The sequence below is a fragment of the Marmota flaviventris genome, chromosome 3 (genome assembly GCF_047511675.1).
Source record: "Marmota flaviventris isolate mMarFla1 chromosome 3, mMarFla1.hap1, whole genome shotgun sequence".
In the NCBI taxonomy this organism is placed as follows: Eukaryota; Metazoa; Chordata; class Mammalia; order Rodentia; family Sciuridae; genus Marmota; species Marmota flaviventris.
Genome location: NC_092500.1, coordinates 20,023,401 through 20,047,601, shown reverse-complemented (window position 1 = coordinate 20,047,601; position 24,201 = coordinate 20,023,401). Strand labels below are relative to the sequence as shown.

The 24,201-nt window shown below is 37.0% G+C and overlaps 1 protein-coding gene across 9 annotated transcripts in view; it reads left to right on the top strand.

Annotated features, from left to right (window-relative positions):
• Ano4 (anoctamin 4) overlaps nucleotides 1-24,201 on the top strand; it is a 310,833-nt gene that overhangs the window by 263,945 nt on the left and 22,687 nt on the right. For all 9 annotated transcript variants that reach the window (XM_071609597.1, XM_027928930.2, XM_071609600.1 and 6 more), the window contains 7 exons: nucleotides 2,608-2,748; nucleotides 5,350-5,514; nucleotides 12,088-12,124; nucleotides 19,024-19,135; nucleotides 20,112-20,169; nucleotides 20,308-20,405; nucleotides 22,019-22,161. In XM_071609597.1, the coding sequence (XP_071465698.1) occupies nucleotides 2,608-2,748; nucleotides 5,350-5,514; nucleotides 12,088-12,124; nucleotides 19,024-19,135; nucleotides 20,112-20,169; nucleotides 20,308-20,405; nucleotides 22,019-22,161 (754 nt within the window). The remainder of the gene's footprint in view (nucleotides 1-2,607; nucleotides 2,749-5,349; nucleotides 5,515-12,087; nucleotides 12,125-19,023; nucleotides 19,136-20,111; nucleotides 20,170-20,307; nucleotides 20,406-22,018; nucleotides 22,162-24,201) is intronic.

Sequence of the window (24,201 nt, the reverse complement as noted above, 5' to 3'; positions counted from 1 at the left end):
TAATATGCTAAAAGCTGTTGAATGTATGTTTTCTTTCCAAGAGAAATGTATATGCATTTTTGCATATTAAAATGAATCTTCTAGAAATATCAATGATTAGAATATTAGTCCTGTGGTAGGCTTGGTGGTGATATAATTTTGGGAGACTTTTGCAGGGTGGGGGTTGTCCTTCAATTCATGCCTCATGAATAGCTACCTTTTCTCCTTGATCACATGAATGTGCTTAGGTAGTTTTTTATTTGATTTGGTTTTGGTTTTGATTTTGATTTTGTCCTCTATTTTTAAGATGTACAACATGGTGTTTTGATATATGATATGAAATTTTCATTCATCCTTATTCTTCTGATAAGGCCTCCTTTTATGTTTTTATAAATATTCTCCAGAAAATAGTTATCTGGGTTTGAAGAAGGTGCCCAGGCAAACTATGGAGTTGACAGGCAGCAGCCAGACTGCATTCAGGACTTGCTCCAGGGTGGGCCATTCTGTTGTTTGGGGTTATATATATTCATGGGTACAATTCCCAATGGGATGGAACATTTTTTTTCCCACATTTAAGTCACACTAAGCCACTGCTCACCTTTGAACACTTTTTCATTTCTAAAAAAAAAAAAAAAAAAAGGTGTTCCTAGATTTTCCCCTTTCAGCCATAAAGTATGGCACTATTTTAAGTAGCCTTAACCAAACCAGTCTAAAGTCATCATGGGTACTTGTGCTAGGCCCAAGATGTGGGTAGATTTATAGTACATATATCCAGAGTAAGTCCGGAGCCTCCTGCCTTCCAGTCCCTGGTAGAAAGCTTGGAACACTGGATCAGTCTTTCAGTTAGCTTTTACTTAGCATACTTTCTTCTTTCAGGAGCCTGCCTACCTTCGTGGTCATGGGCTGTTATAGTTCTCAGTTTAGGATTCATTGTGGAAATTCCTCTTACTTCTAGCCCATGGCTCTCATTTCACAATATAGAAAATCTCAGACATGATCACTGCATTCTTCTTTAGGAGGAGCCAAGAATATTGGTTCATGAAGGTTGCCATAACAAAGTGCCACAGGCTGGGTGACAACCTGTAGGAATTTATTTGCTCATGAACCCTGAGGCTGGAAGTCTGAGATAAGGTCAGCATGGATGCTTTCTTCTGAGGGCCCTGAGGGAAGGAAATGATCCCTACCTCTCTCTTTGGCTTGTACATTGCCGTCTTCTCTCTGGGCCTTCACATCATCTTCCCTCTGTGCATGTGTGTATCCAATATCCAAATGGATAAAATATCCAATGTGTATAATTATTCTCTTCATAATTGTAAGGATACAAATTATATTTGATTAAGGCCCATGCTAATGACCTTATTTTAACTTAATTAAAGATGCCAACTCCAAATAAAGTCACATTCTGAGGTACTGAAGGCTGACTTCAATATGTGACTTTGGTGGCTGTGGGGAAAGACACAATTCAGCCCATAACACCGAGGAACACAGGCCTGGATCCATGATTGGCTTCAGTTCTTGGATGACTGGCCCAAGGCTCTTGACAGCCCTTACAGCCTAATGAATTGAAAGTGTTTCCCAATGAAGCAGAGGATTCTAGGTATATTTATATCCTCAAGTGTAACTGCCTGATATCAGTGAAAGAGGGTAAACTCTTTTTATAAGTTCATCTCCTGCACAGGGACCCTATATGCACTGTCACCTGTTCTCAGAGCCTGTCTTCTATCAACTCCTTATTGCTTTCTCTCAGGATCTTCATCTGAGTCCTCCGTCTTCCTCCCTGGATGAACTCCTATCTCCATTTCACCAGTTTCCACTCATTTTCCATCGTTTTCCAAGGCACTCAACTAGAACATGTACTTAATTAACCAGAACCACTCCAGTGTACCCACCTGCCAATTACCTTTTTCCTAGTTCCATAATTGCTTTTCAGTCAGAAGCTCGTCACATTTGGATGGAGCTCAGCTAAATGAAACAAAATCTCAGCTTGATTTAGAACTGGAGAAGCCTTGATTTCAGCTTGATTGGAAAGGTGTTTCCTAATTTTCAGTAACAATTAAGAATGTATTTAAAAATCCATTGGTTAAAGGTGAATAACTTCTGTGAGAGTATTAAAAAGTAGGCACACATGTTTTTAGCCACCTCGGTCTAAAAATGTGAAAAAAAATAATTGGAGAAAACTAACAATTATATTGTTATGATACCTCACCAAATTGGTTTTGAACATCTTTCTGTTCAGAACCCTTTTTGTCTTGGTGTTCATGTCACTGCCTGGTAATAAAAGTAAAAGCTTATTGATTGTTTCAAACCACAACAGACAGGACAGATAGTCCCTTTTAAAATATTATTCTCAGCTTCTTTCTTCAATCATAGTTTAATAAGATGACAGAAAAAACATTACTGTTGGTCTAAATTACATTGCTTTTGATAACAGTAAATCTTGATTTAAATCCTATAGGTATTCTTCAAGTAGTCAATTTCTAAGCATTTAAGCCTAGGTTGCCAAACCCACTTCATTGGTTGGTTGATTAGTGTGGCAGCTGCTGTTTTACGGTGGGGGTAAAGGAATCTTTTTTTCTTATTATGTGAGCACCTCTTCAGTGCATAAAAATGTGTCTGTTCATTCCTCAGGAAGAAATACGACCACAGTTTGAAGCCAAGTATTCCAAGAAGGAACGGATGAATCCCATTTCAGGAAAGCCAGAACCTTATCAAGCATTTGCCGATAAATGCAGCAGACTTATTGTTTCTGCATCTGGGATATTTTTTATGGTTTGAAACTTTTTAAAAAAAAAACTCTTTTATTTGTTTTATAGAGCACAGACCTATGGTATAGTAACAATAATAATAATTTTAGGCACTTGATAGTTCGGTATAGTAATACAAAATGGTATTACACATTATGTTACTTAATCCTTACAACTCCATTAAGTGGTCAGAGATAGTATTGCTATTTCCATTCTACAGATGGATCAACTGAGACTCCAAAAGTTTAAGGGGCTTGCTCGGGGCCCACCAGTAAGTAGCTAAGAGCTTATAACCCCCACTCTAATCTGATGTTCTTTCCACTTGTCATGTCACTATGCCCTGCTAAAAGGAATTAAAAATGTGAGATAGAATTAATAGTGGCGTTTTTTAAAAACATATTTTATTTATTTATTTTTATATGGTGCTGAGGATCAAATCCAGTGCCTCATGCATGCGAGGCAAGCATTCTACCACTGAGCTACAACCCCAGCCCAAGAGCAGTGTTTTTTAAACTTTTGCCTTGCCCACCCAGTAGGAAATCATACTCTGTCATAAACCTGTATATGCTATGCAGATAGATTTATAAAACTTAATAAGAACTAAAAAATGTTCACCTTTATAATATGTAATAAACACGGATTATTTTTTAGTATAGTCTATTTTTAATGCCAGATATAACCTCCTAAAATTGACTTGCCAACTCACTATGGTCACATCAGTTTGAAAAATATTAACTTCGACCTGAGTCATTAGCTTTCTCTGAAAACTAGCTGTTTTGTAATCAACTTTGACACCATTAATTGCTAAACAAAACACACAAATTTGTCAGAAAGGACATTTTAGAATAATAAAGGATGATTGATTAGGAGCCTCATTTTCTCTCTTTTCAAATGACAAGTATTTCAATATATGTCCTAGACCCCTAGGGTGGGAAGGACAAGACTACTGCAAATCCAGACACCTACCCACCTGGTGCCAGTGAAGAGAGTAGAGAGAAGAATGATGAAGCTGGTTGTCTAGGTCCTCAGATCTCCAGATGAAAACTCAAACCCTTTTACAGACGCTGCTTTGCAAGCAATTGTGCCCTGATTTTTCTTCTACACACACATTCATAGTTATTATCTTGTTTCTCACATATGACCTAAAGACATAGATTCAGCTTTCCTGCTCTATGGATGGGGGGCCTGAAGCACAGAAGATGCAAACCATGGAGAGGACAAGTGTGCCAAGGTCACACTGCTGGGTAATAGCTGAGCCAGCGCTCTGCTTTGTCCTCTGATCCTAAGTCCAGTAGGCCAACCATCAGTGTAGATTTCACCTGGCTCCCTATGGATAACTCTAGGATTAAGATGTGGGCAGGTTTTTGCCTTGTTGTATTATATTATTATTTTGGTCAGTTCTACCTAGGACTTATATTCAAGTTTTAGAATTTGGTACTCTTAGAAGTGAGCAGAAAATCAAGCTTGTGCAAAATAGACTATGAAGAAAGGAATCTCCAAATTGGGAGAGGCCACCCTGAGGACTGGCTTTAAAGTCCAGCTTTGGCAATTAAGTGAAAACAGATTAGGGGAGGCACCTAATGAAAGTCCAAAACTTTTTGGAGTCTCAGATATCCATTATTTTATAGAAGAAAAAAATATGCCATATTGTTCTCAAATACCACAAAATCTGCAGAGAAAGATGCTTCAATCTGTGTGTACATCTGATTAGTAAAATGTGTTCCCTTCACGTGGTTGATTTATTCAACAACAAATAATAGCATGATCTAGGCACCTGCAATTAAGTCAAGGTGCTGTAGAAACTGTGGTGAGCAAATACTGTCCTTGCCCCCCGGAGCTCATGTAGGGGAGATGGACAATAATCAGACAGATATTGGTAGAAATTTTAAGTAGTATCCTGAAAGAAGATCTGTCCATATTCTATAGGTACCATATAAGAGCAACGAGGAAAATAATCTGGGAGTCATGAAAACACGTATTGGTGAAATGGTGTCTGAGTTGAGATGTGAAGAAGGATGAGTAGGTGTTAACTAGGCCATGTACATGTGTGTGCACAAAAGTGCATGAATGTCTGGCAGGAGATGGGTGGGTAGGCATTGTAGGCAAAGAAAATAGTCTTGAAGATTAATGGTGCTTAGCTCATCTGAAGCAAAGAGAAAAGGGTATGGAATTCCCAGAGAGCAGGGACAATGGTGCCCTGTGGGGCTGGAGGGAATCTTGCAGACCACAGTAAAGGCCTTTTTTTTTTTTTTAATCCTAGAATAATAGAGAACGAATAAACAATTTTAAATGGAGGCATGAGATGATTTCCATAATAAATACTTATTGGTCTGCTCCATTAGATATTCCGCTTTAAAAAAAAAATCCCACAGTTTATAGAAATCCTCAACTGTTAAGCAGTGTGGTTTTTCTATTTAATAAGGAAGGAAAAAAATACAGAAAAGAGAAAGTATAAACCACAATAAAAAAGTAGGCATTTCCCTTCAATCAGTACCACCCTTGCTTTATTTCTTTTTCTTTCTTTCTTTTTTTTTTTTTTTAATCAGAGAATTTTCCAAGAGTATGAATCGCCTTCCTGAAACATTCCACCAAAGGGCTCACTGAGTCTCCTCTGTCTTCCTGCCAGATCTGTGTGGTGATCGCTGCTGTATTCGGAATTGTCATTTACCGGGTGGTGACTGTCAGCACTTTTGCTGCCTTTAAGTGGGCGTTAATCAGGAATAACTCTCAGGTTGCAACCACAGGGACTGCCGTTTGCATCAATTTTTGTATCATTATGTTACTGAACGTGGTAAGTGAACCGCAAGGTAACTAATCTCATGGATCAAAATAGGTGGATTGCAATGATAGTTTTCAGTTGCTAAAGAGACCTGATCTCAAAAAGATGGGTTAGTTACGTAGCACTGTTGGCCTGTAGCAAAATGTCTGGCATAAAGATGCTCTCAGATCTGGAGGTTTAAAAGGCTTAATTGAAATCTAGGCTTCAGGACTTTCTTAGTGTAAGATTAGACCAGGTACTTAACCTCACAGAACTTTAGTTCCTTTGTTGATCAATGAGATAACACTGGATTTCCCTTTAGAGAAATTTAGAGAAGGAATGCATTTAGAATACCCAGCTCAGACCTGTGACATAGCTCAGCGGTATTAGTTTCTGTTTCTTTTTTATTTTGAGGATTGAGAAGGTAGTTAGTATCTAAAACATTTCCTTGAGATCACCCTGCAAAGAAAAAATCAGGATGATTTTGCACACTTGCCGGACTTGCACACTTGCCGGACTCCCAGCCTGGCTCCTTCCTGGATTACTTCAGTGGCTTCCTAACTGGGCTTCCAGCCTCCAGGTTGGTTCCCCTCAATCTAGGCCCAACACTAAGCCAGGGAGAGCATCTTACAAATACATCAGCTCACATCTCCCCTCTGTTCATGAGGTCCAGTGGCTCCCCTCTCCCTGAGGGTAAAAATTCATGTGGTGGCCTTTCAGGTTCTCCCTCCTCTGGCCCCTGGGACATCTCTGATCTCCTCCCACCTCATCCTGATTCACCTGCTCTAGCCAGGCATACTGTCACCCCAGGACTTTTCCTTGCTGTTCTCTGCCTGGAACACCCCCTTCCCTAGGGTTGGCTTAACTTACTCCCTCACTTCCTTCAGATCTGTGTTCAAATATTACCTCTTTAATAAAGGCTTCCTTCATTGTTCTATTTAAACTTCCAACTCACTCCTGTCATCTGACAATTTCATATTTTTTGCCTCTTTATTTTTTCTCCATAGCATTTTTCACCACGCACTATATGTATTTTCTTCATTTTGTTTGTTGTCTGTCTTCTCCATTGGAACGTAGGTCTATCATGGCAGAACCATTTCTCCATTTTGACTTTTACTGTTGGTATTCCATAGTGCTTAGAACAGGGCCTGATACCTAGTAGGTGTGTGTTAGTCAGCTTTTCATTGCTGTGACCAAATTACCTGATGAGAACAACACAGAGATTATGGTTTCAGAGGTTTCAGTCCATAATTGACGGACTCCATTGTTCTGAACCTGAGGGTGAGGGAGAACATCATATCAGAAGGGCATGGAGGAGAAAAGCTTCTCAGCTTAGGGCTGGGGATGTGGCTTAAGTGGTGGCGCGTTCGCCTGGCATGCATGCGGCCCAGGTTCGATTCTCAGCACCACATACAAATAGGGATGTTGTGTCCGCCGAAGACTAAAAAATAAATATTAAAATTCATTCTCTCTCTCTCTCTCTCTCTCTCTTTCTCACACCCCACTTTCCTATAGCTACTACCCATTGTCCTTTCAAATTATTAATTAATCCAATGGATGAATCTACTGATTAGGTTATGTCTTTTATAATCTAATTATTTCATCTCTGAACATGCCTGCATTGCCTAACACATAAGCTTTTCAGGGGACACTAAAGAACCAAATCATAACAGTAGACATTCAGCAAATTGCTGGAATTATTTGCAGAATAAAAGGTAATAGCTGACATTGTCAGACTTTGAGGCCAACTACATACAAAAATACTGACCTTGGAGGTTTGTAATAGAGAATAAATGACACTGTACATTTACTTAGCACCATATTAGATATGGAGCAGACGTTCAATTAATTATAGTTTCCTCCATCTTCATTTATATTGCATTTAAGTCTGGGCCATAGTGCTGAAATACTCACATTTTTAGAAAAGGACTTGGACTTTCTAAAAGCCAAGTAATTTAAAACTATTATTAATACAATTATACCTGTGAATATTGCCATGTCCAGTTTTTTGTTTGATTGTTTGGTACCAGGGATTGAACTCAGGGGCATTTGACCACTGAGCCACATCCCCAGCCCTATTTTGTATTTCATTTAGAGAAAGGGTCTCACTGAGCTGCTTAGCGCCTCACTATTGCTGAGGCTGGCTTTGAACTTGCCATTCTCCTGTCTCAGCCTCCTGAGCTGGTGGGATTATAGGCGTGTGCCACCATGCCCAGCTCTATCTCTTTAAACACTCCTGAATTCCATAAGCAATAAACCTTGAATGAGTCTTAAGAGAATCCTATGCATCCAATAATAAAGAACTTTAATAGTAATTACTGAGCTGGTGAAACACAGGTAACTCATTACTAGTAGTATTGAAATGTGTAGAAACTTCTTTATTTCAGAAAACAAAACTTCAAATCGGAAGTTGTTTTAAAAAAGAAAATAGAGAAATTGCTGATTATTTTGACATGACGATTGTGTGACTGCTTGGTCAAGTGGAGATTGAAAGTAGATCTTGGCAGCTCTGATATTCTAACCCTGTCTCCAACATACAACTCAGTCTCCATATTAACTAAGGAATACATGTTATGAAGGAGAGTAACTCATAGTAAAATTAACCAAACAGCCAGACCACTGAAAGGTTCTGGGCTCAGGTAGGATGAAATGAAATAATACTTATTGTATTTTTATCATCTCTTTACTCCAATATCTTATTAAAATCTAATTTTGGGGTGGGATTGTAGCTCAGTGATAGAGTACATGCTTAATAGGGACAAAGCCTTGGATCATCATCATAATTTAATTTATACATCTTCTTATGAAATAAACTTCTGTATACACACAGTGGGTCTATAAATATCTTGCCCCTGTGCATATTGAGCATGTTTCAGCGTAGTCAGAGCAGTATCTCTATTAGCGGGAAACCATTGACCCAGCAATCTCTATGTCAAGAGACACAACCAAGACAAAAGGAAATAAACATAAGAGGGCATAAGAGGTGATTAAAGTATTTAGTTGCTGACATTACAAAGCACCAGTACACACTGAAAGCTAGGCTACTATGCATTCGATTTATTTTACCTAACAAAGTTTCAGAATGGCCAAGATGAGGTTGAGTCCACACACTGAAACTAAAACGTATTATTCTTAGGAATCCCCTTAGGGTATATTTTCATCAATTTTAGGTACAATGTAAACACTTTTGATATTCTGATTTCCTAGCCAATGTCAAACTGGAATGACATAAAATTACTACGTCAAGAATAGTGATGCTAGCAGGAAATGATAAGCCATGACAAAGAGAAGAAAGACAGAGAAAGCATATATCAGAACTCTAAAAGCAGCGTCAGCTAGTACCCTTTTGTGCAGGGGCCAATTGCCTTATCCACCTTGACCCTCTCTAAATCTCCACCCCAGCACACACATTTACACTCCTATCATATGCCCTTCCAAATTCCATTATGAAGGTAACCACATGCATAATAAAGTTTGGAAGAATTTTCATCAGAATATCAAAAAATTTAAATCCTTAGAAAGCAAATATCTGCATATTGGATGGCATACTAATGACTATAATGTGGCTTTGAACAGATCAGAATTAAAATCTTCATTGGCTTCTGAAATAACTCATTTTAAGATATTTTAATGCCCCAGTATGGTCTTTCAAAAAAAAACCAACAGCATTTAGATGTTCATTATTAATACTATTCCATTAACTGATTATAAAAACTTTGAGATTAGATTGGTGTTTTATTAATATTCATTAAAGACTCTAATTTTTAAACATTATAATAATTTTAAATCATATACTCTGTTTCTGACTTCTTGTTGAATTTGTCCAATTCTAAATGAAAAAGCAGATCTGTATTGAGACACCTATTTTCTGGATCTGATTATTTGTATGTACTTGTATGTGCTTTAAAAATAAAATTCGTACTATTTTACAAAAGCTTTCTGTATCCTTATACAATTTTATGCCTCTTAACTAAGGGATATTTACTGGTTTGCACTTTTTTTATATCATGAAAAAATAAATATTTCAAAGATAGAGTGACTAGGATGGAATTTCTTCCTCCTTATCGTACTGTTTCATTCTGCTTCACTAGTGACCAAAGAATGTCTCAATATAGTGGTTGTCAGACAAATAGACCAACATGGACTATGTCCCAGGAGGAAACTAGAAGTTATTACTGTGCTTTTTATTCAGTCATACCAATACAAATCACTTGTTTCATTATATTGTAGACAGTGAAAAACCACAATGTCTTGTTGCAAAAAAAAAAAAAGGAAATCCCCAAATATGGCTTAGATCAGGACAAGCTCACATTCACTGCTCAGGCACTAGCTCAAATTAAAAGTGCTTCAAATTAGAAGTGCTCATAACTTTAGACATATCCTTAAGGTCGGAAAGCTTTTTATTAGTTATAGCTATAACAATCAGACTGTTGTTGTCATTCATCATTATTAGTACTAGGGATTGAATCCCAGCCCCAGCCCTTTTCTTTTTGAGACAAAATTTTGCTAAGTTGCTAAGGTCAAAGTGATTTAAGTAAGACCTTACTTCACATTTACCTTAAATGTAAATGGATTAATTTTTTCTGATTAAAATGCATAGAGTGACTGAAGGTATAGAAAAGAGCAAGATCCAACCATATGGGTTGCTTACAAGAAACTCACTTTATCTCTGAGGATGCTCAGACTAAACATGGAATGATGGAAAAAGATATCCCATGCAAGTGGAATCCAAAGTAAGAGTAGTTATATTTATATAAGATAAAATAGACTTTAAATTTAAAGTAATAAAGAGAACCCAAAGGTCATTATATAATGATAAAGGGATTTAATTCAGCAAGAGGAAAATGAAAGCATTTTTTGTATCAAGTTTGAAAACCAAGATTTTTCTGTGGCTCTTATCAGAATCAACCATCCATGGCTTCTATCTCACCTGCTTAGTGAGAAATCAGGCCTTTTCCTTAAACTACTCATTTGAAGATCCCTTACTGGACATGAGCCTCTCTGTGAATGTTCTGCTGTATCCTGCCCAACGTTCCACTGTCCTTTAGTTTGTATCTTCAACATATGAATAAGGTGCTCACAAATGCTATGGGTCCCTACTGTGTCCCTGTATACTTTACCTTATTTTTCAAATGTTGACTTGTGTATTATTCCTTTTTTACGTCTCTGTTTTCCAATGTTCATACTCATATCACAATGGCATATTATTGGCTATCAAGACCTTTGAGACAAATATGCACATTGACCCACTTTGACAAGTATATGTCAATAGGAAAAAGAAAAAGGATAAACTAGGAATTGGAAATTTTTTTTTAAAGTTGCCTCACCAGTCAAATCTAATGTTCCTTGATAATTATGCAATTAAGCAATTTTAATAGTACAATGCCTTTGAGATACTAAAATGTTTGATTAAAGCATCTGTTCTAATTTGTCATTTATAAAAATTTTATTGTTTTGATCTAGCAAGTATGACCAATCTATACCGCAGACCTTCTTACTGAAAATTATACCAATCTCTTTTAACATTGGGACCCAAGAGACTGAGGTTTCTATATAAAATTTGATCTTATTGTCATATTAGTTTCATTATAATACAGAAAACCATAAACCTTACTATAATAAATGGTCATTGCTGAAAGTTAGAGTCAAAAGCTCCCAATTTTATGCCTGTTTCTGTAGTTAGCGGAAATCTCACATATGAAAATTTAGAAATTAAGAAGAACCTGAAAGTCAATTCAATTCCCATCCCACTTAAATGCCACTTAAATGTAAGGGAAACAGTGGTTTGAAGAAATGTGGTAACATGTCCAAGTCCTACAGCTTGCTGGGTGGTAAAGTTGTAATACCAGCCTGTGAAATTGTAACCAGTGTGCTTCAACAACTTTAATCTAAATATGGTTTTAATTTTCATGTTGTTCAAATCCATTAGACTAGTTTTCCTTTTATTTTTCATTTATCATCTTTCTTTTTAGAGAGAACACTTGCTCTTCCATTTAATTCATACCCTCTCTGGTGAATCTCCTACAACTGAATTTGCCCTAAACTATACTTTCTGCGTGTGTGCGTGCGTGTGCATGCACATGCGCGCACGCACACACACACACACCCTCAGTTCACTCTTAGGACCATCTATCAGATGATTGGGTGAGCTCAGGGTACATCTAGTATACAAATGGAAGAGCAGAGTACCCTAAACTCTGGGAATATCCAATTTTATTGATCACTTCAGCATGTCTGAATACTGTAATCTAGAATTTACAGTATTCCATAAATAACCAAATTACAGAATCTTACCATCACAAGCAGTCTTACAGAGTTTACATTCAGTATGCTGAGACTCACCTAGGAAGTTGGGAGTTAGGTGGCACAGGATTTCATCCCAAATAAGAAGTGAGATTTTTAAAATTTAGTAAAGTAGAACCTTGCACATTTCTGACTCGCCCAGGAAAAGCACAGTTGTTCACAATGTTTTCATTGTTTGAGCAATGAATGGTAAATAGTAGTAAAATTATTTTCACTCATAACTTGATAATCTGTTTCCTTTATAATTATAGATTTTAGAACATGTACCGTTCATTTATTAAATATATAAAATTTATTTTACAGCTCTATGAAAAAGTTGCACTGCTTCTGACAAATTTAGGTAAGTGGAACATTTTATTTCAGAGTACATTCTCAAGTTCTGCGGATAAGAACTATACCCTTCACTTATAATTGTATGCAAGAATTTTTCTTCACCTTCATTTTTATAATTAGAGGATCTTTTCTATCTAGACCTTTGAAACATATCACAAACACAGTATCATGAGCTAATGTGATTTAAAGCAAGTTTTCTCTTCATACACACTCACACAAAATAGCATCATTAAAGTATATGTGTATAAAGTGTCCAGTATAATTAGAAAAGTGTTCATTTGCTATTACCTACAATTATTGTTTAATTAAAAATTTAATGATTGAGGCATGGTGGTGCATTCCTGTAGTCATGGCTGCTTGGAAGGCTGAGGCAGGAGGATTGCTTGAACCAATGAATTTGAGGCTGGCCTGGGCAATTTAGCAAAAGTTCAGACTTTTATAGTATATGTATTTTAGTTAGCTTTTTTGCTGCTGTGACTAAAGGACCCAACCAGAACAACTGTAGAGGAGGAAAAGTTTATTTGAGGACTCATGGTTGCAGAGGTCTTTATCCATAGAAGGCTGGCTCCATTCCTCAGGGGTTTGGGGTATGGCAGAACATCCTGGTGGAAGAGTGTGGCAGAGGGAAGCAGTTCATGTCATCAGGAAGAAAAGAGAGACTCCCTTGGCCAGATTCAAATATATACATCAAAGCCATGCATCAATTCCCACCTTCTCAAGCCACACCCTACCACTTTAATTACCACTTAGTTAATCCCTACTAGAGTATTAAATCACTGATTATGTTAAAGCTCTCACAACCCAATCATTTCTTCTCTGAACCTTCTTGCATTTTCTCACATGTGACATTTCAGAGGACACCTCACATATAAACCAAAACAATATGAAATCACAGCAAAGTTAGTTGCTTTGAAGATGGAGAGCCTTTTAATCAGGAATGTAGGTAAGCAACAATCACTGACATTTTTGGAAATAACATTCATCTGGACAAGTCACTTCTAAGAACATTTCTCTGATTCTAAAAGTACTTGGTAGATAGCCATAAGTACATTTACCACATTTCCAAGACAGAAATTGTATCAAATTTTATTAATGAGCTTTTAATTTTTTTAACTTTTTATTATTATTATTTTTATTTGTTCTACATAATTGAACACACATCAGAATGTATTTCAATTCATCATACACAAATGGAGTGCAACATTTCAGTTCTCTGTCTGTACATGGTATAAAGACGCACCATTCATGCAATCATACATGTTCCCCATCTTTCTTACCCACATAGCCCCTCTTCCCCTTCCCTTTGCCCAATCCAAAGTTCCTTCATTCTTCACATACCCCACCATCATAGATGAGGATCCACCAATCAAAGAAAACATTTGGACTTTAGTTTAGGGGGATTGATTTATTTCACTTAACATTATATTTTCCAATTCCATCTATTTACCTGCAAGTGCCATAATTTTATTCTCTTTTAATGCTGAAGAATATTTCATTGTGTAAATATACCAGTTGCTTTATCCATTCATTATTGATGGGCATCTAAGTTGGATCCACAGTTTAGCTATTATGAATTCAGCTGCTACAAACATTGGTGCGGCCATGTCACTATAGTATGCTGATTTTAAGTCCTTTGGGTATAAACTGAGGGGTGGGATAGCTGGATCAAATGGTGGTTTCATTCCAAGTTTTCTGAGGAATCTCCAAAATGGTTACACCAATTTGCACTTTCCAAAATGGTTACATCAATTTGCACTTCCACCGGCAATGTATGAGTGAATATTTTTCCCTACATCCTCTCCAACACTTCTTATTGCTTGTATTCATGGTAACTGCCATTCTGATTGGGGTGAGATGAAATCTTAGAGTAGTTTTAATTTGCATTTCTCTAATTACTGAAGATGTTGAACACTTTTTCATGTGTTTGTTGATCATTTGTATATCTTCTTCTGAGAAGAGTCCTGTTCAGTTTCTTAGCCCATTTATTGATTAGATTGTTTGTTTTTTTGTTGTTGAGTTTTTGAGTTCTTTATATATCTTGGAGATTAGTACTCTATCTAATGTGCGTGTGGTAAAAATTTGCTCCCATAATGTAGGCTCTCTCTCTTCACCTCAATGATTGTTTCTTTTGCTCAGGAGAAGCTTTTTAGTTTGAATCCATCCTACTTATTGATTCTTGATTTTATTTCTTGTGCTTTAGGAGTCTTGTTAAGGAAGTCGGGGCCTAATCCAATGTAATGAAGATTTGGGCCTACTTTTTCTTCTATTAGGTGCAGGGTCTCCTACTTTTTCTTCTAATTCCTAGGTCCTTGATTTACTTTGAGTTGAGTTTTGTACATGGTGAAAGATAGAGGTTTAATTTCATTTTGCTACATTTGAATTTCCAGTCTTCCAAGTACCATTTGTTGAAGAGGCTATAGTTTCTCCAGCATATGTTTTTGGTGCCTTTGTGTAGTATGAGATAACTGTATTAATGTGGGTTGGTCTCTGTGTCTTCTATTCTGTACCATTGGTCTACATTTCTGTTTTGGTGCCAATATCATGCTGTTTTTGTTATTATTTCTCTGTAGTATAGTTTAAGGTCTGGTATTGTGATGCCTCCTGCTCTACTTTTTTTTTTTCTTTTTTTGCGCTAGGGATTGCTTTGGCTATTATGGGTCTCTTATTTTCCAAATGAATTTCATGATTACTTTTTTAATTCTATAAAAATGTCATTGGGATTTTAAGAAGGATTGCATTAAATCTGTATAACACTTTTGGTAGTATGGCCATTTTAACAATATTAACTCTGCCTATCCAAGAGCATAGGAGATCTTTTCACCTTCTAAGATCTTCAGTTTCCTTCTTTGCTGTTCCTTAGTTTTCATTGTAGAGGTCTTTCACCTCTTTTCTTAGGTTGATCCCCAAGTATTTTATATTTTTTGAGGCTATTTTGAATGGTGCAATTTTTCTAATTTTTCTTTCAGTGGATTCATCACTTACATAGAGAAATGCATTTGATTTATGGGTATTGATTTTATATCTTGCTACTTTGCTGAATTCATTTATCAGTTCTAGAAGTTTTCTGGAAGAATTTTTTGGCTTTTCTAATATAGAATCATGTCATGGCAAATAGTGATAGTTTGAGTTCTTCTTTTCCTGAGTGTACCTTTAATTTCTTCTGTCTGATTGCTCTGGCTAGAATTTCAAGACTATGTTGAATAGAAGTGGTGAAAGAGGACATCACTGTCTTGTACCAGTTTTTAGAGGGAATCCTTCCAATTTTTCTCCATTTAGAATGATGTTGGCCTTGGGCTTAGCATAGACAGCCTTTACAATGTTGAGTATGATCCTATTAGTCCTAGTTTTTCTAGTGTTTTGAACATGAAGAGGTGCTGTATTTTGTCAGATGCATTTTCAGCATCTATTCAGGTAATCATATGATTCTTGTCTTTAAGTCTATTGACGTGATGTATTATATTTATTGATTTCTGTATGTTGAACCAACCTTGCATTCCTAGGATGAACCACACTTGATCATAGTACACTATCTTTTTAATATGTTTTTGTATGTGATTGGCCAGGATTTTATTGAGAATTTTTGCATCTGTGTTCATCAAGGATATTAGTCTGAAGTTTTCTTTTCTTGATGTCTTTTTCTGGTTTTGGTATCAGGGTGATACTAGCCTTATAGAATGAGTTTGGAAGGGACCTCCTTTTCTATTTCATGGAATAATTTGAGGAATATTGGTATTTGTTCTTCTTTGAATGTCTTGTAGAACTCTGCTGAGAATCTGTCTGTCTTGGGCTTTTCTTGGTTGGTAGGCTTTTGATGGTATCTTCTATTTCCTTGCTTGAAATTGATTTGTTTACATTGTGTATGTCCTCCTGATTCAGTTTGAGTAGATCATATGTTTCTAGAAATTTGACAGTGTCATCGAGGTTTTCTATTTTATTGGAATATAAATTTTCAAAATAAGTCTAATTATCTTCTGTATTTCAATAATGCCCATCATGATATTTCCTTTTTCATCACAAATGTTAGTAATTTGAGTTTTCTCTTTCTCTTCATTAGCATGGCTAAGTGTTTAACAATTTATTTATTTTTTTTCAAAGAACCAATTTTCATTTTGTCAATTTTTTCAATTGTTTCTTTTGATTTCATTGACTTCGTCTCTGATTTTTATTATTTCCTGTCTTCTACTACTTTTGGTGTTGATTTGTTCTTCTTTTTCTAGGGCTTTGAGATGTAATGTTTGGTCATTTATTTGTTGGCTTTTTATTCTTTTAATGAATGAGCTCAATGCAATGAACTTTCCTCTTAGCACTGCCTTCATAGTGTCCCAGAGATTTTGATAGGTTGTAGAGTGTTTTCATTTACCTCTAAGAATTGTTTTATCTCCTTCCTGATGTCTTCTGATATCCATTGCTCATTCAATATCATATTATTTAGTCTCCAGGTGTTGGAATAGCTACTATTTTATTTTATCATTTATCATTTTATTTTATCATTGATTTCTAGTTTCATTCCATTATGATCTGATAGAATACAGGGTAGTATCTCTATTTTTTTGTATTTGCTGAGAGTTTTTTTGTGGCATAATATACGGTCTATTTTAGAGAAGGATCATGTGCTGCTGAGAAGAAGGTGTATTTGCTCAATGATGGATGGAATACTCTGTGTGTGTTAAGTCTAAGTCATTGATTGTATTATTGAGTTCTATAGTTTCTTTGTTTAGTTTTTATTTGGAAGATCTATCCAGTGGTGGGAGAGGTGTGTTAAAATCACCCAGTATTATTGTGTTGTGTTCTATTTGCTTCTTGAAATTGAGAAGGATTTGTTTTATATACACAGATGCTCCATTGTTTGGGGCATAGATATTTATAATTATTATGTCTTGTTGATGTATGTTTCCCTTAAGCAGTATGAAATGTTCTTCTTTATCTCTTTTGACTAACTTTGGTTTGAAGTCCACTTTATCTGACATTAGGATGGAAACCCCACTTATTTACGTTGCCCATATAAGTGTTATGTTTTTTTTTTTTCCCATCTTTTCACCTTCAGTCTGTGGATGTCTTTTCTGAAGATGAATCTCTTGAAGGAAGCATATTGTTTGATCTTTTTTAAAAAATCCAATCTGCCAGTCTACATCTTTTAATTGATGAGTTTAGGCCATTAACATTCAGGGTTATTTTTGAGACAAGGTTTGTATTCCTGGTCATTTTAGATTATGTGTGGTTTTTAACTTGAGTTGGTTTCTTCTTTGATTGGATTTTCCCTTTGTGTAGTTCCTCTCTTTGCTGATTTTCATTGTTGTTTTTCATTTTGTCCTCCTTGAATATTTTGCCTAGAATATTCTGTAATGCAGGCTTTCTCATTGTAAATTCTTTTAATTTTTGTTTATCATAGAAGGTTTTTATTTTGTCATCAAATTTGAAGCTTAATTTTGCTGGATATTGATGAGATTTTAGTCATTATGCAGTTTGGGAAAATTACAAGCTCCCATGGGTAATTGTTTTAATATATTCCCTTATGTAGCTTGTCCAGAAGGGGGAAGATCACAAAACTGTTTTTATTTATAACAGTCATTATTACTAATAGATGCCATTTCTTGAGTCTATATGCCAGATACACATCTAGCCATTTTACTGTATCTCCTTTAATATCATTGACATCTTCCATCACCATCACACCTTGTCCAAAAAGATAGAAAGAGCTTTATTTTCATGGAAGAGGTAACTGTCCGTTGGTAGGCTGTGTCTGGTGGTAGCTTGACCCTGGCTGGGGATGATGCATGTGGAGATACAGCCCTGGTCCATCCATCGTTGAAACATCTGGGAACTCAGCTGGCTGACAACCCAGAAAACCTTCACATGTAACTAGGACTCAGTCAGCAGAAGTGAAAAGAAACTAAAACCCTCCAAGAATTCTTTGTCTTTCCTGCCCTCGACACCAGTAGAGCCTTGTTCTAAAGTTGACATTTTAAACCACTTTAAATCAGGTTCTCTTTCTTTCTCCCTTTCCTTCTCAGATTTGCTTCCAGGAAGCATTTTGAGTTATAATTCATGGAAAAAGAAATGATGGGGTGAATTCAGTTAAATGAGTAATTAGAAGATCAGGGAATGTAGAAACAGATAAAATGCTATTGCATTAAATACATTTTCTTTGACCCTCCTTGAGGTGAGGATTGAGCTCCTAGGAAAGGATAAGGGCATCTGACATGAGATTTTTAAGTTGGAGATTTGACCTTAAGGGCAACTAGAGCTATATTTTGGTTCACATCAGAGTGTCCAAAAAGCCTTTGGTCTGTGAAAGTTGAAGTATGAGGAGATGACAATCAGCCCCTGACTGAGATCAGAAAATTATAAGACACAGTGGTGATATATACAGGAAAAGCTCTAGAAAAGAGGTCATCTTAATGTTTGCCTGTGAGAATGGAAAATGGTAGATGCGGGTGAAGACATCCAAGTCAAATACTCTGTATTCCGTGATATGCAGCAGCCTGTGCAGCACTGGAACTAGGAGTGGAGACCAATGAATCATTAGGAGCTGGGAGGCTACCTGACCCCACATAGGCCCCATGCTGAAGGTAGAAACAAAAAGGAAAACGGAAAGCTACTGGAGAGAGCCAGGTCTGGGGATGAGTCCCCATTCATTCTACCTATCCCTGCTTCACACTCTCCAGGGATCCCATAACAGCAGAACACTCTGAACACTCAATGTATCCTTCAGATACATCAGTTGTTACTTCCCACCGAACTCTCACTGGGGCTGGTCTGTGAGTTTGAGGATCTGTCTCATGCATGGTCTGTTCCATCATATGTCAGCTGTAGGCAAACTGGTATCTCCTGTGTGGAGAGAGGGAGGCAAGAAGTTGAGAGAGGTCAGATTCAGCCTCTCAAACTCTGCTCCTCTTTTGTCCACAGAGCAGCCTCGCACAGAGTCCGAATGGGAGAACAGCTTCACCTTGAAAATGTTTCTTTTTCAGTTTGTCAATCTGAATAGCTCCACGTTTTACATCGCATTCTTCCTTGGAAGGTAAGAACCTGACCCCTCCACACCCACTTATGCCAGGCGGGGACAGAACACTCAGAGGTCACTAGCCAAAGGTGATAGAGAAGCCCATCTCACAGGGTGATCTATGTAAAATGTAAAAAGAGAACATTGACTTCCTTTCCCTTTCCAAATGAATCCCAAGAAATAGTCTCCACTCAGAAGTGCTCTGTACCTTTTATTGCTAATGACAATGGTTTACTTGCACCTGTGAATGATGGATTGAAAACATCTGACCAACATCCATACCTGCAGCAGGCCCCAGAGACTCACACCTGTAAAAGCAGGTGGCATAGGGGTATAATCCCACAGCATATCCTAAATCTCTAAGAGGGAAGAACATCCTGCCCCCAACCCAGGAAAGGGGGTAGAAATGAATAACAGAAATTACTGTGTAACTTTAAATCTAGCAGTTATGAGGATTTAGGAGAGATTCTATGCTTAGTGGTAATGCCTCATGAATTCCACCCCACCTGGAAGCATTTCAGGAGAGTGAGGAAACAGGGAAAGGGGTCAGGTATAGGGTTTCAGTGAGATGCAATCACCAGCATCTCCTTAGTTTTTTAGCTACTCCAATAGCATGAAATTCTGAACAGCTTGATTTTATTTTAAAAAGCATGACTATTATTCAAAAGCATCAAATATGTTTAAAAGAACCAGTAAAACTGTTGCTTACCCCAACTAGAGCACCTGCTATTCAGCAGAAAATGTTAAAAGTTACAGCAAGCAGGAAGAACTGGCCCCTGCTGCTAGCAACTGGATGGAAAGCCAGAAGAGAAATGTCCCCTGGAGAATTCCAAGAGCTATAGTTATGACAGCTCTAGAGGGCTTCCTAATTCCTTCAACCTGATACTTGACTGCACCCATAATTTACTTTGGAGGATGTTCTAAACTGAATATAATATTCACTGAAAGCTTAGACTTACAGAATGCTAATGACTTGTTTTTCTCTGTGTTAAAGATTCACAGGACACCCAGGTGCCTACTTGAGGCTGATAAACAGGTGGAGACTAGAAGAGGTCTGTATTCTCCCCTCCTTCCTTTTTTCCTACATACTCACATGAAACAGCCCTATGGAAACTTTATGCAAATTAGAAGCAGACACCCTTTCTTCCTCACCATTGATTCTTGAATTTCTGTGTTTGCTTACCTTGCAGTGCCACCCTAGTGGATGCCTTATTGATCTCTGTATGCAAATGGGTATTATAATGGTGCTAAAGCAGACCTGGAATAATTTCATGGAACTTGGCTACCCGTAAGTACCTTAGATGTCTATCATTGACAGGCAGCATTGCTCCTTATTGGCATTTCTGGGTGTGGCAAGTAAGATAAGCAATGCAGACTTGGCAATCAAGCAAGCGTCACACTTAGATATTCAAAGGCAGTCATGAAAACACACATTGGCTCTATGGGGAGATTTAGCACAGGTCACGTGAATGAAAGTGAATGTTCCTTATGAAGTCTCTGTAGTCCCCTAAATATTAAATATTGGCCTGCGAGATGCTTTAAGTGATGCTTTTGACCCTTTAGGCTCCACCATTGTTTAAGTCCATAGCTCTTTACTTATTAATAAGATCACCACCTCACCATTCCTGTGATAAATTAGAATGTAATTTTTAAAAACTACACTAAATTCAGACTACAGAAAAAAGAATTTATGGAAAGGAGTAAAGTTCAAGAATTCACAAAATAAATAGTTGTATTTCTAAGGCATTAGCACCTGGACATAATATTTTTCTGTCCATGGCATTGGGCAAAACTTGCATGATGTTTGCAAAGATAAACTTCAGCTCTGCTGTGCTTGCTCAGTTCTGGTCAGTTTAGTTTTAAGGGAACATATTCAGCAACACTTCTATGTCTTCTGTAACTCCATACCTATTGGTTTCCATGTTGGCTCTGAGTCTCTAGAGGGGACATCAAGATCCATAGGTCTCAGAGAGGACCACTCTTCTAGAATGATTAGCTGGAATTTGGTTCACTTCAAAACATCTTCCCTTAGCTCCCTGTCAGAATCAATATCAGTAATTTTCTATTCTTGAATTTATTTAGAAATCATATTCCAAGTATTTGATGTTTCTGTAAAACATAAATAAAATAAAACATAAAACAAAAATAGGAGTATGATATTCTACTACACAGTATTAGCCATAATTAATGACAATGTCCTAGGCATCAGGGGAACTCTATTTTGACCTCTAATAAGACAGACATACAGCATAATTGTGAAGTGGGCAGAGTTTGTCTTTGATACTCTTTTATTTTACATGATTTTTCTTTTGGCATTTGAACTCCTGGGTGCTCTTCAACTTTTTCATTTTTCCTTGTACCCCAGAGCACACAGATCTGCATACCTCTGATGCATTTCCTTACCCATATTATGAAGTGTACTCCCGAACACTGCTGAGAATTAATGTGTAATTTCACCAATGTGAAATGCATTTTATTGGAAGTTAGAGCCCCTGACAGCTTAAGCCCAAGCACCCCAGTCCAGTTGTCAAATTGCAGGCGACCATCTCCCAAGAGAGGAAGCATTTTTGTGGGTTTGCAGGGTTTCTGGGTCCCTGAAGTTAGAATCTTCAGGTCAGCACTCACATAAGAAGACTGCTCATTAAGCAACTTAGGCCTATTATCACTTGGCTGGGTGTTGCAGAGAAGTCAGTTTATAGATACACTCAGTCCTCTATCCAACCCTCTAGGCAGCACAAAGCATGAACGCTTGAAAGAAGTTCATCAGTCATTCTGCTTACATGCATGAGTTTCCTTTTTTTAACATGGCTCTAAATTCTAACTATTCTCTTTCTTATTAATTAAGTCTTATGAATAGTTGCGCTTTTTTTTTTTTGGTAAGAAATTGATCTTTTTGTACAGGTTAATTCAGAACTGGTGGACTAGAAGAAAAGTACGACAAGAACATGGGACTGAAAGGAAAGTAAACTTCCCACAATGGGAAAAAGACTACAACCTTCAGCCAATGAATGCCTATGGTCTCTTCGATGAGTACTTGGAAATGAGTATGGAAATCTTCTCTTTTACCCTCTTAATTACAGATCTCTAGCTATATTCAATTGCAATACACCCATTATCATGGAAGCCATCTGTGTGTGGGTCTCCCAAGCTAAATACAGAGGGAAGAATGTCATCATTTAAGAAATTCAATCCACAGGGATAGTGCCCAAAATCTATTCCAATTCAAACTCTTCATGACATTGTCTTGTCCCTTGTACTGAGTCACCAGAACACAAAATGAATTGGGAAATTTGGTGCATCAAAGTAAAGAAGTTAGCATTCATGGAGTGATTGATCCCTCATTCAGCTGATATTTTTGAACTTCATGAAATGCCAGGGAGACACTGTATCTGGCACCAGAGATACAAAAAAGAGTAAGGCACAGTGCCCAGCTTTCAAAGAGTGCACAGGCTAGTGAGAGAGAACGAGAGATATAAAGAGTTACTGCAGCCAGGTATGGTGGTGCACACCTGTAATCCCAGCTACTTGGGAAGCTGAGGCAGGAGGGTCACAATTTTGAGGCCAGTTTAGTGAGACTGTCTCAAAACTGATAAAAGGGCTGGGGATGTAGCCCAATGGGAGAGCTTGTGCCCAGCATGCATGAAGACTGGGTTTAATCCCCAGTATACACACACACACACACTGATAAAGAGAGAAAAGAGTAACTGCAATAAAGTGTCATAGATTCTGTGACATGAATCAGTAGGAGGTATAGTGGGGAGCAGTCATTTCTGTTGTGGGAGAAAAGTGTTCAGATGGGAATGCTTAACCTATGCTGCACTTTACAGTTATGGAATCAGATCATCTAGATTCAAACCCAAGCTAGTTCTCTTAGCTTGTATCTCAGAGCATGGACTTTGGAAGCAAACCTGTAATTTATGAACAGTGAAACCTCTTTGTTAACTGTATCATTATATCCCCTCTAGGAGATAAGAAATATAGGAAAATAATAATAATGGTATAGTAAACATGTACTAATGAGTCAGGCATTGTTCTGAGCTTTCCATTCACTAACTCACTTGATCTGCACCAAGGGTGACTCTTACTCTCATTCCTACTTTAGAGAAGAGAAAACAGAGACAAAAAGATATTAAGTAACATCTCTTAGCAGATAGATTATGTATACATTTTCTTTATTATTTTTTAAGCTCTATTACACTGGAGTGAAAACAGGATTAGGAATGGGCAAGATACATTACTTCTGAAGGAAGCCATCCTTTCTAGGCAATTCTGAAAATTAAAGGAGTAGTAGAATTAACACTTAATGTTTCTTAGATTGCTTATGTCCTAAGTATCCACTGATGTTTTCAGAGTTTCAATTATAAAATGGCAGAATGATATAACTTGGAAAAGAAATCAATTGGATCATTAATAATAAAACTTAATAAAGGGAATTCATTATAAGAACTAACCACTTTTAGATCTCTTAATGGACTCTTTCTCCCATAAAGAAGGAAATGAACGATAATGTGAGTATATCGAGCTCTTGAAAAGAGGCATTTATGTGGCTAGAATTGGTAGTGCTCCAAATACTGCAGTATCTTTTCACCATAAAACAAATATGAGAAGCATTGCAAGCAGATGGGTGAATTCCAACAGCTTACTTCTGTTCCTGCTGGTTTTATTTTTCTTTTCACTTCCGGGATTTGTTGTTGTTTTAATATTGTAACTCACGGAATTGCATATGTAGAGAGAAATATAGAAATCATAAGTGTACAGATCAATGAATTTTTACAAGTTTACACACAAATGTATATAGATGAGAGTGTGGCTAACCACTACACACTACCCACAAACCAAATTCAGTCCAGTGTTTTTTTCTAAGTAAAGCTTTATTGGAACACAATGATACCCACTTATTTACATATTATCTACAGCTGCTTTTACACTATTACAGCCAAGTAGAATAGTTGTGTCCTAGACATTAAAGCCAGCAATATTTAGTGTCTGACTCCTTATAAAAATAGTTTGCTATCCTGTGAACTAGATTAAGCAGCAGAATATTATGAGTATCTAAGAAAGTTCTTTTGCCCCCCCTTCCATAC